We start from the raw sequence: 14065 nt of genomic DNA, 5'->3' as shown, positions 1-14065 counted from the left end.
GGACCATCCAGGACATCTAGGACAATGTGCTGAGAGCCCTGCACCACAGTGGGGACGGGTCATCCTTGGCTGCTGCTGAGCCACTGGTTGCAAACTCATTAGCTACTCAGTTCAAAGCGCAGTCTATGAAGAGCATGCACGGCAGCTCATAGCGAACACTGCATCCCGCATTCAGTCTGTTACCGCTGGCATAACAAAGCAGTGAAGTCAGTGAATCTGTGGTAATTAAAGAATTAAAGGAGACAGAAGACTATGATTTAAGAGCAGGAATATCAAAAGAGGGTTTAACATGTAAATCAGAGAAAAACTGGAGAGAACGTTTAGAAAATCAAGACATCCACTGAATGACATGTTTGACAGAAGCTTAAACCTCCTTGAGAAGGATCATGTAAATATTCAGATTCGCTTCATCTTTGTTAGTCTTCCTTCCTTCCTTCCTTCCTTCCTTCCTTCCTTCCTTCCTTCCTTCCTTCTTTCTTTTCTTTTCTTTTTTATTTTTTGAGACAGGGTCTTTCTAATTTGTCCTGCCTGTCCTGGAACTCGTTCTGTAGACCAGGCTGGCCTTGAACTCATAGAGATCCACCTGCCTCTGCCTCCCAAGTGCTGGGACTAAAGGTATGCACCACCACCACTGACTGGCTAGTTTTCAATATTTTGCATTTGACATATTAATATCTTGAATGTTCTATGGTGGAGAATATGGTTTTGCTTTCTTTGTTTTTGTTTTTGTTTTGTTTTGTTTTTCGAGACAGGGTTTCTCTGTGTAACTTTGGTGCCTGTTCTGGAACTAGCTCTTGTACACCAGGATGATCTCAAACTCACAGAGATCTGCCTGCCTCTGCCTCCTGAGTGCTGGGGTTAAAGATGTGCACCTATGGTTTTGCTTTCTAATTAACCAAGCTCTAAAATTTGTTTACTTATTCAGAGAGTATGCACAAATGAGTAGGCACACCATGGCGTCAGTATTGATGTCAGAGAAGAGTTTGTGGGAGGTGGCTCTCTCCCTCCACTGTATGGGTCCCAGGGAGCAAATTCAGGACATCAGACTTGGTGGCAAGACCCTTACCTGCTGAGCCATCTCCTGCATCCTAGTTGACAATTGCTGAATAATATTTTTCACCATTTTTAAATAATCTTTGCCATCTCCTTTGTAGTTCCCTGTTCAATATATATGAAAATTTCAATTAATTTTTTAAGTTATGCTGTAGCTGTTTTGGGAATTATTATATTCTTCTGATCACTTTTGTAAAAACTTCACCGGGTACATATTTTGTCAGAACACGGTGGTAAAAGTCATCACAGACCCTCAGTTGAGGTCTTGCTAATCGTTAGGAGCTTTGAAGCATTTCTTACAAGATGTCAGCGAACATCTATTCATCCCATATAAGGTGTGAGAGGAACAATTCCAACCAAGTCCAGCCTAATGATGCAGTGAGTTCGTTGGGGTTGTTTACAGCATCATGGATGATTCAAAGGCAGCCACATCACCGAAAAGCCAAAAACGAGTTCTGACTCAGGAAAACTGCATCCCAGGGGCTCCAGGCAGACTTCAGAGTTGCGAGAAGCCCGGCCAGGGAGAGTCATGACTCCCCAGCAACCGCTGACTGCCTGTACTGTCATGTATAGTCTCAGATCAGCTTCGCCAATCTTGGTTTAACCATTCTTGGACTTGCATTTTTGTTTACTTGCGTCTCATGAACTCCCCCCTTCTGGGAGTAGTCTTCAGTTCACTACAGAGTAGCCTGGCACTCTTGTAAGTGTTGTAGATAATATCATTTGACTAACCCCTCAGAACAACTGTGTTATCACCTTTACTTTAGGGAGTGAACACTATGGATGAGTGTCATCACTTGTCTGGGTACACACAGCCCACATGGAATGAACCAGAACACAGGCATTCACCTCCAGTTACTGCCAGTGGACTTCCCTGCTCTTGAGTTGTCTGAGGATGCAGAGAGTAGAGGTTACTCAAGAATTCATTTTTATGTTTGGCAGGTCTTTCATCTTACCACCCAAAGCATTTTCTTATGCTTCTCCTCCCTGTGTGCCCCATTTGCTGTGAAGACATGACATCCCCTGGTGTGGGAGGCCCTTCTGTATATGTGTTGCTTTTATCGGTTAATGAATAAAGAAACTGTTTTGGTCTGTGATAGGGCAGGATAGAGCTAGGTGGGGAAAACTAAACTGAATGCTGGGAGAAAGAAGGCAGAGTCAGGGAGAAGCCATGTAGCCTCACCAGAGACAGGTGCCAGATGGAACTTTACCTGGTAAGCCACATCCACGTGGCGATACACAGATGAATAGAAATGGGTTAATTTAAGATATAAGAGTAAGCCAGAAATACACTTAAGCTATTGGCCAAACAGTATTGCAAAGAATATAGTTTCTGTGTGATTATTTCGTGGTTTAGGCAGCCAGGAGGGAACAAGTGGTCTCTGTCTACCATCCTCCTGTTATTCTCAGCTTTGTCATCTGTGGATTTAGTCACTCATGACCAACCACAGTCTGACAATATCAAATAGAAGCTTCCGAAAGAAACAGTTTTTCCATTTAAGACTGTCTGGCCTGGGCATGGTGTGCATGCCTGTAAACCCAACACTCTAGAAGCAGAGGCAGGAGGATCTTTGCAAGTTTGAGGTCAGCCTGGTCTACAAAGTGAGTTTCAGGCCAGCCAGGGCAATATAATGAAACTATCTTAAAAGCCAAAGAGAATGAATAGCATGCTAAAATCATGGGCCACCCTGATCCAACCTCCCCACAAACCATTCCTTTGTTCATGATAGCTCATGCGGTATTTTAGCTGCTCCATTTGTCCATCAGCCACCTAGCAGCTACTGTAGATTGGTAGGCCCACTGTCTCAATGTATGGCAGTCCTTCTGTTCAAGTAGCCTTGATTTTCGTTCATGTTGGCAGGGTGGAGAGGTCACAGATCAAAAGGTCTGGACTGTTGCTTGGTTGGGTGCTCCAACTGTTCACTCATACCCAGCACCCCAAATTCTAAGTTTGTCCCCCAAAGCTGGTTCTTCAGAGAGATGAAAGATCTAGGTAGTCTCAGTTAAGGATGCTACTTGCAAGGTCTGTGACTGTCTAAGTACCAGGCTTGGTAGAAGTAGCTGCAATGTGTACAGTTGTCTCTTTTATGTCCATAAAGATTGGAAGGTGGTGGGACCCACCCAAGAACTTACTTGTTTAATTACTATGGTCCCTTTTATCCTAACCAGAGATCTGGATCCAATAGCAACCCCTCTCTAGATCTGCAAGTAGAGTACAGGGTGAAGGAGAAATGTGTGCATTAGAGGCGGAAGAAAGACACCATTTCCAGAAAATAGGGTGATTGCTGGCAACTCATTATCATTCCTGTGAGAAAGCGTCGGGAAGAGAAAGTCCATTAACCTTAGCACCAGAGAAGAATAAAGAGCAGCTAACGGTTTCATTAGACAGTGGGGAGAGGAAAACTTGGCAGGGAAGGAGGGGGCAAATAAAAGAAGCAGAAAAACGTGCCCCACTAGGGGGCAAGGAAAAAACCAGACAGAAACCAGCCAGAGGGCAGCAGATGCTGGCAGTCTGCCTCTTGCTACTCTGTGAAACTGACTTTTATAGAATATCTCTCTCTCTGTGGGTGTGTGCACACGCTCGTGCATGTGCACGTGTACACACCTCTGTGGAGACCAGAGAACACCTTCAGGAATCATTTCTCAGGTGCCATCTACCGTATATTTTATGTATGTATGCATGTATGTATGTGTGTATGTATGTATGTGTGTATATGTATGTATGTATACATTTGAGATTTTTTATTGTCTTAGAACTTACAAAGCATGCTTAACTGGATGGCCAGCAAGTCCCAGGGGACCTCCTGTCTCCACCCCCTTCCCCTCCCCGACCCTGTGCAGGGTTTACAGAGGAGCAACTATGTCTGGCTGTTTTACTTGGCTTCTGGAGACTGCGGTCCAGCAAGCGCTTTACTGACTGAGAAATCACTACAGTCTCCAACTTTCCTTTTAATAAGAAACAAGTTGGTTCACTGAAAAGCGCTAATAAAAATAAAAGGTGATTGGTAGTGTTGCGATTACATGAAAACAATTGTGTTATTTAGCTATTTTAAAGGTACAGGAGCCAGGGATGCTCGCTGATATTCTGCAGCACCGTTTGTGGCCATTTGAGAAGCAGCTTATTAGAGTAAAATCTCAGTGTGTGGAGGCACACGCTAAAGTGTTCCAAATGTATACACTTCATATCAAGATAAGCTTAGGGGATGTACAAAGTCCAGAGGCACAGCCATGTTCTCATAAACATATATGGAGAACATTCTTTCAAGATCTCTGGGGACTTTCTGGTCACACTTTGCTAGAGGAATACTACCTGGATAAAGGCGAAGTGTGCCCCCAAATATGTACAAACTTAGAAAGAACTTTTCCGGAGACATTTTCCTCTCATAAAAACCCTTTATTGGCATACCAGGAATGACAGGTTTCTTTTCTTTTTCTAGCACAGTAGCTGTGTGCATCTATAGTTGTAGTTAATGTAAACTATTTGTTACAAGTCACTAGAACTCTAACCAGCGGGGCAGATTTAATAAAGAGAGTAACTAGCGGCCCAGCCATCGAGTCTCACGGGAGCAGAAATCAAAGACCAAGCAGTGTTGTCCTGCAACCATGTTCTGGAACCACGAGAACCCGAGACAGACACAGACAGGATAGCACCCATTCAATAAATTAGATTCTAACTAGAAAAACATCATAATGACAGATGACTTGGGAGAAGCACAGGGTAGAGGGTGAGCTATTTACAGAGATTGCTTTTTGCCGAAGCAACGCCAGCTCTCCCATCCCACCTCTGTTGTCCGACCCTTGTTCGAGTCGATTTCGTGGCTCAGTGGAAAGTATTTAGCCAACTCATCGGAAGTTTGCTTTCAGGCCCTACGCTCTCTAAAACGTCACGCCCAAAGAAAGCTTCTGAAGGGTACGTGTTAGGAGCAGGAAGCATGGATATTCAGTCAATCCCAGGGATGATATAAAGCTTATGCTTTCCCAAACCCACTTCGAGCTTCCGTGGATGTCAGGCTGTGACAGCAGTGGGTGTGGATTCTCATTTGTAACAGGCACAGAGAGTAGACATGGAGTGTGTTTGTCCTGAGAATGTAAATGTTGTGGCCTGCAACGTAGGAGCCCCAGTACAGTGACTGGGTCCTGTGCCCTCTGGTCATTTTATTTTTAGCATTCTTTTTTTTTTTTAAGGCTTATTATGACTGCAGCATAATGAGTAACAATGCTGACATCATTTCTGCCAAAGAAGGGCTGTGATGAGTGGCAGCAAGTACCATAATTCAAATAGCGCGGTGGGAAAAGCACTGGGTTGGTACACGTCTGGTGTGACGGCAGGATTGCGTGGGTTCAGCATCAATCTAAGGATTTGTCCACGACACCTTTTTTGATTCTTGACTTTTGTACTTAGAACAACTTGAAGTTATTTGCTTTGTTCTCCTTCCAGAGTATACATTCCAGGAAGATAGTCTGTTCACCTTTTCCCTGGTCCCTCCCCAGTGTCTAGAATACAGAATTCTAGAGTCTGGAACAGTACCGGGTCCATAGTATTCTTAATTAAAAACTTGTATTAACTAAACGAATCAAATTGAGTCCCCGGGCCTGCCCAGTGTCTGGAGCACATCTGAATTGTCTTCACCCTGCTGTGACCTTGTGTCACTGATACATTTGTGCTTCAGGGTGTGGTTACGACTTGTGGATGCCGAGAAATAGCCTTGAAGAGCTGACGTTGCTTGACAAGAAATAGGGTGAGAACATTCTAGGAGTCGAATGGCAAACTCTGAATTCAACTTCTTTCCTACCTGCTCTTCTATAACATCTTTGTGTGAACCAAAGCTTAAGGAAAAAATTTCTAGGAGGATTTTCTCTTGGCAGGGCCAGTTAGGTAGGTAAGTCAGCAAAACATGATCAGAAAAGAAACAAAACGAACTTGATCTGCATTTAAAAACAAACAAAAACAAACCCTAAATGAAAGAAAAGCAACAAGTGAAAGTGGAAACGAAGGGAACGGTGGGCTGCTGAGGTCCTCTGTGGGTTAGAACGTCTGGATGAGGAAAGGAGCTCAGGTGAGTGATGCAGAGAGGCTCATGGGAAAGGGGTGGAGCTCTAGGGGCGAAGATGGTAGAGGACCTGCTGTTCTCCTCCGTCTCTGTCTTCTACCAACTCTGCATCTGCCGAGGCCGGTGGCTCCATGCTGTCCCTCTCAGGGACAGCTAGTGCCCCCACAGCACACCCTTAGGCTATGGAAGCTCTGCTGGAGTAGAAGTCGGGGACCGGAAGCCCAGTGTGGAGCGTGACCTGGGGAATGAGACTGTAAGCTATGCGGGATGTGTGCTTACAATCGTCCAGTCACAGCGCAGTTTGTGTGCCCTCCATTCGGTAAGGGCCCATTCACGTTTTTGAACTTCTATCCTAGAAGACGCTATAAGGGACTTCTAGCAGGATTCTAGCTGCAGTAAGAGCCTGGCCACCATGGTGGGTTTCCAAACCCAGGAGACACAATTCCCACCTCTTTTAAATATTCTGGGGGACTGCATTTTCTTTTGGCTGAAGGTAAGGCCCTCATCTGCAGGCAGGGACACCTTCTACACACAGTGACTACTGCCCAAGTCTATGGACAAGATCGTATTAGCTTGTTGGTGAGTTCCCGGTGTGGACAAGCCTTTCTTTCTGGGATTGAACGAAGGACTTTAGTAGGAAGAAACACAGGCACTTATGTTGCTGCACCAACTTCTAGTCAATCTCCAACTATGGTGAATAGCTATGGGGAAAGACTGGAAGCATTTCATAAACATGGCCCCTTCCCTCTTCTTGCCCATACCATCCCTGCCAAGAGTCTGTCTAAAGACTCAAGAACATCCTTGAAGGCCCAATGCATGGCTAGTATGATAGTCTTTGGAGGGGACATGGCTGAAAAGATGGAAAACTTCGAGTGAGGTTTTCCTTAGATTCACTTCTACCGCAGTTTAAGCTTTCTGTCTTCTGATGTGCCTCTTCGCCTTTCTCCACCCATCCAGAGTCCCTCATGCTTTAGAAACTTCTAAGTTTGGGTTATGCCTTCTGTTTGGAAAACTCTTCCTTTCCTCCCTCAGGATTCGGATCACCAGTAACCACAATAAGGCCAGCCCGCTGGCCACCATGGTTAAGGCTGTGACTGCTTAGCATATCCCCAGCACTGTCGATCCCCTTACCTGACACTGACCCTCTGATGTATCTTATAAATAACCCCATTGTGGATATCGCTTAATGTCTGTAACTGGAATATAAGCTTAGGGAGGGGAAGCTTTGTATCTGTTTCCTTTTTTTTTTCCTTCCCACTGTTGGATATCTAGTATTTACAGCAGAGCCTGGCTCGTTAAAGGGACCCTGTAGATATCTGCTAAGGAAAGAAGCGAGAAGAATCTGCTGTTTGGTATCTACAGGAAACTGCAAGTAACTAACTCCTAGGCAACCCGTGCTTCCCAGGCAGTAGCACAAGGCAGAGCGAATGAGAGCGAAGCTGCTCCCACTCTCTGATAAGGGTCTAAGGTTTGCTTTTCTTGGGCATCCCTGGTGCTCGCTAGGAACCATCTCAATGGCTTCCCTGCCAGTCTGTCCAAGTCACTCAATTCTATTTAGAGATGAAACCAGAGCAAAGCATGGATAGACAGGGTAGAGAGGGCTTGTGTTTCCTATGGGTGGTTAGTTGGACCATGGCAAGGATGCGGGGAGGAGCTGCTGGTGCATCTTGGGGCTGTGGGAACTTTACTGCCCCCAGCAGACTTTGAAGCAGCCTGAGCAAGCTGCCTTTAGTCCCAGGGCCCTGGTGCTCACCTGCACATTCCTGTTCAGGCTGACAGCAGGAAAGAACAGGCCCTCCACGTTCTCAAAGGCGATGGGACCTTGCTGCTCATTGTTGATGAAAAATGTTAACGTCTTTCTGTTTAAGTCGAGGAGGACCCCGATGGTGGCGCCTTTTGTGATCCCCCCTTCGGTTCTGTGGGAAAAGGGGGGGAAATGGAGTCTCATCAGCTTGTTGCCATTCTTAAGTCTGCCCGTTTTGGTTTGTGGAACCCCTCTTTAGTTTTGCTTTTGATATTTGATACCGGAGATTGACCCTACGGCCTCATGGACGGCAGGCAAGTGCTCTGCCACTGGTTTTATCCCTAGCTCTCTTTTTAATTTTTTAATTAATTTTTAATTGAGACAGGGTCTTACCAAATTCTCCAGGCTGGCCTTGAACTTCCACCAAAGCCCAGGCAAGCCTTAAACTTGGAATCGTCCTGCCACAACTTTCCAAGTAGAAGTAACTATAGACCTGTCCCGTCAGGCCTAGCCAACGCAGAATTTTTTTTAAAATTTATTTATTTATTTATTTATTTATTTATTTATTTATTTATTTATTATGTATACAACATTCTGCCTCCATGTATGCCTGCAGGCCAGAAGAGGGCACCAGACCTCATTACAGATGGTTGTGAGCCACCATGTGGTTGCTGGGAATTGAACTCAGGACCTCTGGAAGAGCAGGCAATGCTCTTAACCACTGAGTCATCTCTCCAGCCCCAAAGCAGAATTTTGAAACCTGTTTAAGTTTTTCCCCCCAGCTCAGCTTTTTTTTGCACATATTTTTGCTCTAAGAAGCCCTTTTCACATAAAACTTTAAAGCCTCAGATACACTGTATACTATTTATATTTATATGTACTCATGCTTTACATATGAAAATATGATTTAGATTTCTTTGCTCCCCCAAATTCCCAATTCCCTGTGGAGACAGCCACCCCTCATGACAACCCCTTGTTTACTGTGCCTTGCTGAGCGTGAACTGGTACACATGGAATCTCTACCACTGAGCTATAGCAGAAGAAAACTGAATACAGAAGCCTGGACCAAAGGAGCCTTTCATACAGCACATCAGCTGTATGGCACACTGTATAAATGGTGTGAATTTAGCAGCATTTAATACAGAATGACATAATCCGAAAGCCAAAACAAAGGATCACTTATTTAGGTGGAGCCCGGAACATGTGAGTGAGCTACTGGACTCAGGTAGACACACTCTGGAAAGATGCTAATCTTTCGGCATGTGGAATTAGAAAGAAGGCATTAGCGTGTCTCTGTAAACACGACAGCATTGAAGGAGATGCTTCCCTGAGACACAGTTATACTACAGGGAATGCAATGATTTCCAGAAACCCAGTACCAGCGTACAAAGATCTGTGTCTTCTGCTGCCACTGATGAGTTCACAGGACATTTAGATAGGAACGGCCACACCCCTCTTCCCCCCGAGTTTAAGACCTCGCAAAACTGAACTTCATCTCAGCAGAGCACAGAAATGTATCAGCATCACTTTTCTCTGGCATGCAGAAGACAGACTGGACACCGTCACTCACAGACAGGCTTACAGACTCCATCTCTGCCAGTGACAGATTCGCCAGCGACAGCACAAGGGACATGCAGCTTGCATGCAAGCAGAGGTGTTCAGCTTCTGGAATGTGCTTTTCTGCAGTGTGTCATGGCGCTGTTCTTATGTTCACTCCAAAATCAAGGGGCTAAACCCAAGTGCTTGGGTGATGGTGTTGGAAATCTAGTGACAGAGCCCCTCCTGAATGTCAATCACTGAAGATAGCTGCTGTCTATGTCCTGTTGGATTTGATAGCAAGATATACATGCTTTGTGTGCTCACTTCAAGGGATAACCAGTAAGACATACATGAATAGAGCTGGACAGAGTGTGTCCAGGGGCCAGGAGGCTCTGGGAGCTTCCTGGCTATTGAAGGGTCAGTGGTGAGCTACAAGAGGAGCTGAAATAGCAAAGTCATTATTCTGCCCCTGCTGGGCCCTTTCTCCCTTTGATCTCACTGAACACAGGGGATAGCTTTTTCAGAGATGCTGAAGAGAATATATCCTGGGGGGATGTTTGAGAATAAGACAGATCCGTGTCCATGAAAAGACACCTTTGACCCAGAAGATAGGAGAAAAATATGTTTGAAGAAAACAGAAATAAATGGAAAAGGAAATTATTAAACATAGACAGTTGGAACTGTCTATATTTTGGTGAGAGAGGACATTTCTTCAGGAGATACTATATCCTCTTTCTTCAGCAAACCCGATGCTGTAATACACACAGTAACAAGTAAGTTTAAAGCTATCCACGCGGGTATCCCTAACACCAAGCTTAGTTAATGGCTTCTATTCTGAGAAGCAGTACTGGTGATAATGACAATAAGAACAAAGGCTTCCATTTCCAGGTACTTCCCATGTGGGGCATTAGTACATATCTCATCTTCAAGTGGAAACACATTCTTATATGAATTTGGAGGATTGACAAACTGAGATTCAGAAAGAATTAAGTACCTTGGCCCTTTAAAACACTTTTCTGGTAAGATCTAAGTCTGGGTTTTCTTTTGTAGCCCTGGGTGGAATTTGACAATGAGGGGCCAAGGAGAAGGTACACGGCTCTACCTCTCTGTGATGTAGAAACCAGTTGAGTGGACCATCCTAGAGATTTCCTAGCACGGGAGCTCCTGTGCTGTGGATGAAGACCATCTGCCCTGCTTCCTAGTCTATCTGTGTAGGGTGTTGAACTAGGGCTCTCCCTCCTGTCCCCAAGCCACCATGAAGAAGGCTTGGCGTGGGGCTGCAGGGTACCTGTTGGTGTGCGAGTTGTTGTGCATGAACCAGCTCCGGTTATTGTCCACATACATTGCCCACGCTTTGTCGTCCTTCCCCAACATCACATCCTTCATGACGTCGATGCGAGCCACGCCAAACGCTGGATCGGGGTGGTTGTCATAGCGATCTATGGTTAGCTCCCAGTAGTGGACGCCCTTGGAGAAGCCCGTCTTCCCCAACACCACCCGGTCGTCGTAGCTACTGCACGTCACCGTCAGGTTGTCATTGGAGAAGATGATGTCCGAGTGTGCCGAGCCCGGGTCAAAAGCGAACCAAGCCACTGAGGACAGAAGGGAGGCGAGTTATTGGGATGGCTTCATGTATCGCAGCACGCATCCGGGCAGCATGGCACATAGTGTCACATTTTCATGCTGCCAGGCAGGAGGGAGGTTTCTGGGGCCTGAGTCACCGTAAGTGAACAGATAGATGGGGCATACCCTGAGGGTTGATACTCTGCACCAGGGGAGCAGACGGAGGACACAGGACCGAGTCAGCAGGGGTTACCTGGCTTAGACTGCACTCCCAGCCAGTTGATCCAGGAGTGAAGTAGCATCGAGCCCCTTCACCTGGCGACTGGCAGACCAGTGCACCAGAGACATAGAGGATATGGGGGTGTGCTAGGATGCCTGTGTAGCCCTGAGGCAGGGAGGCTAGATCTATAACCCTGGATTGAGGAGGGATAAACACACTGAGTGAAATCAGGAAATACGCTTGGGCAGAAGTGCGGGAAAGCTCCTGCAGCCCTCGTACCTGCTCACCCAAGTCATGAAGCTGCAAAGCAACAGAAACTAATTGTCATGTGGCTTGGTTGCAGGAGAGATTGCTTCCTTTATAACTTATAGATAAGTTATAAATAAGTGTTACTCCTAAAACTGGCATCTAATAGACATTGCAGAAGCAGTTTGGACGTTAGGTGCAGAGAGGGTGAGGTGTTTATATACACAACTGTGCCCAGTTTCTATCTATCACCTGAAAGAGCAATCCTGAGAAGTCAGAGGCTGAGGTGCTGAGCCTGCAGCCCCTCGCATGCACTTGGCCTCTGCTATGTGTAAGAGAATAATGTTAGTCCATACCTGCGAGCAGCTTTTTAATGTCAACTGTGGTCATTCCAATGAAAGGCATGGGGGAGAGAAACAGGAAGCAAAATTGACATTGACAAGAAAACATGTTTCTTTTGATAGACTAATACCAACAAGGGCTCCACTGAGAACTTTACACACACAACAGCCGGCCGACTCGTGCCATGACTGACATTCAGGGCTCAGAAAGACTATTGTGCAATTGATGTAGAAGAAAGTGGGGGGAGGGGGATTAAGGTATAATGTTAAAAAAAAAAAAAGAAGAAGACAGGCATTTTCTAAGAAATTGAGAAACTGTTATAATGGAGTTAGAATGACATTTGGAAAATTTTATTGACATGACAAAGCCACCACCATTTCTTTTGCAAAGGAATTGAACGTAGCAGTCACACAGGCAAAAGTAACAATTACAGTGGGTATACTTGCCTAATTGAGAGTAAGATGCAGACTGTGTCTCAAAATTGCATCCTATAAAAAGATACTACACATCAAGGCTGTGAAGGGACAACCAGGTTCATAAAAGCCATTTTGCATTCACTTAGAAAGCACAACCGAGTATGGACCCCAGAGGCCTGATTCATAAAAAAAAAAAAAAAAAAAGACAGAAAATAAAAAACCAAAGCCCTTTTAGTGTTCCCTTTCTTTGCTTGGTATATATTGCTTTTGTGCTCTCTCCAAACGAAAAGTTCATCTTTTTACATCTTGGCAAAATCTTTGTCCAACTGGCTTCAAATGCTACAGCTTAAATGTTCATTGTCTTTCTGGTTCAATTTTATACACTAACGTTTGCAAGCTGAGGAGCTCAACTGTCTTAAAGATGAGAAAAAGTTTCTCAATAGAAGTAGAAAAGAAATCACCCAGTAGTGATAACTCTGCTCTGGGGCAATAGTCTGATTTCTGATTTCCTACTGGCTTATGGCAGGAAGCCTTTGTTTGCTGTGATGAGGGCAGGGCAAGCATTCCACGTGTAAAGAAGTGTGGAATCTACATGTCTGCTATGAATGCCTCGTAATCAACAATCACACGAATCGACTGCGCTGACAACAAAGATTACTTTCCTTCTTAGTTCACTTTGCTACAGCAGCTCTTCTCACCTGAGGGAGGGGAGGAAGGCTGATGTGGGGTGGGACGTAGGCTCGGAGCTATATAGGAATCACTTGTGGGACTTCTGCTCTCATCTTCCCTAATGTCTGGTTTCCCTTTTTTTTTAATTTTTTTTTTTAGTTCCCTTCTGATGAGAACCCGTGTGAAGGAGGAGGAAAGTGACTTGGACTGAAAGTGTCCACAGGTGTGTGACCTACAATTTCCAGTGATGTTGAGCCCTGGTCTAAGAAATGGGAATCTTTGGAGGAAAGAATCATGCAAACTTTTGCAATTTATATTGTCCTAATAAGCTAATTTCTAAAACAATTGGAAGATAAGGTGCTGACTTAAAAGAATTTTACAAGAATTAGTTCCTATAAAAGAGCTCCAGGTAGCAATTTAAATGTTATAACCTTCTCTTGCTCAGCTTGCTTTATTCTGGGATGCATTCATCTTCTTCCAGCTCGGTTGATTTTTTTTTATGTTTAACTTTTTTTGCCAGCTGCCTTTTCAATTAATTCCTCATTATGAATTGGAACACAGAAAGTATGGGCTATAAAGAATTTCAAAACCACATTTCATATCCAGGTTTGGAAGTAAATTTGTGGAATCTGAATAGGGCTTTCAAAATTTTTAAATGAATCGTGCCTTGTGGGGTGTTAAAAAAAAACAAATATTCTTAACTCTTTTTCTACCAATTTAAAGACAAATCATCCATTTATGATTCAATGATACAACCAGAACAAGGCTATTAAATACACCTGCCAAGTACCCCGACCCCACATTTCATTTTATTCTTGAGACAATATACATTACAAAGACTGTAACAGTGTTTTGGTACATTAGAGACAAGCAGAGGGCTCCATAACAAAAGCATGTGGGAAAAGCCAGTAGTGCACAGAAAAACAAGAAACAGAAAAACACAAGAAAAATGTCACTGTTCACGGGAGCTCGAAGTCCCTGCATCCTTTTTACACTGTCATGCTGTGGCCTTCTTCATTCCAGGATGTGGGATGAGCCAAAGGGATAAAATAAAACCCCAAAGAAACCCCGGAACGTGAGATGTGCATCATGTATCCGTGATTACAATATAGCCCCGAAGAGATCAGCTAGCCATGCGTTTTAGGAATTTGATTCTGTTTGCTAGACAAGAGCTCACTGCAAAATAACCCGAATCTAGCTTCACTGGACCCAACCATAGCTC

General features: G+C 44.6%; 1 protein-coding gene across 9 annotated transcripts in view; it reads right to left on the bottom strand.

Moving 5' to 3' along the window:
- Nucleotides 1-4426: 4426 nt before the first annotated feature.
- Trim9 (tripartite motif containing 9) overlaps nt 4427-14065 on the bottom strand; it is a 107869-nt gene continuing 98230 nt past the window's right edge. For 3 of the 9 annotated variants that reach the window (XM_013355664.2, XM_013355669.2, XM_026779383.1), the window contains 5 exons: nt 12205-12246; nt 11773-11796; nt 10676-10979; nt 7858-8020; nt 4427-6342 (listed from right to left, as the gene is read on the bottom strand). In XM_013355664.2, the coding sequence (XP_013211118.1) occupies nt 6280-6342; nt 7858-8020; nt 10676-10979; nt 11773-11796; nt 12205-12246 (596 nt within the window). In that variant the 3' untranslated portion in view covers nt 4427-6279. The remainder of the gene's footprint in view (nt 6343-7857; nt 8021-10675; nt 10980-11772; nt 11797-12204; nt 12247-14065) is intronic. The other 6 variants (XM_013355671.2, XM_026779389.1, XM_013355668.2 and 3 more) reach the window with 4 other exon arrangements.

This window comes from Microtus ochrogaster, chromosome 1 (genome assembly GCF_000317375.1).
Source record: "Microtus ochrogaster isolate Prairie Vole_2 chromosome 1, MicOch1.0, whole genome shotgun sequence".
Taxonomy (NCBI): Eukaryota; Metazoa; Chordata; class Mammalia; order Rodentia; family Cricetidae; genus Microtus; species Microtus ochrogaster.
Note: the sequence above shows the minus strand (reverse complement) of the source record. Positions and strands in the feature narration are given on the sequence as shown.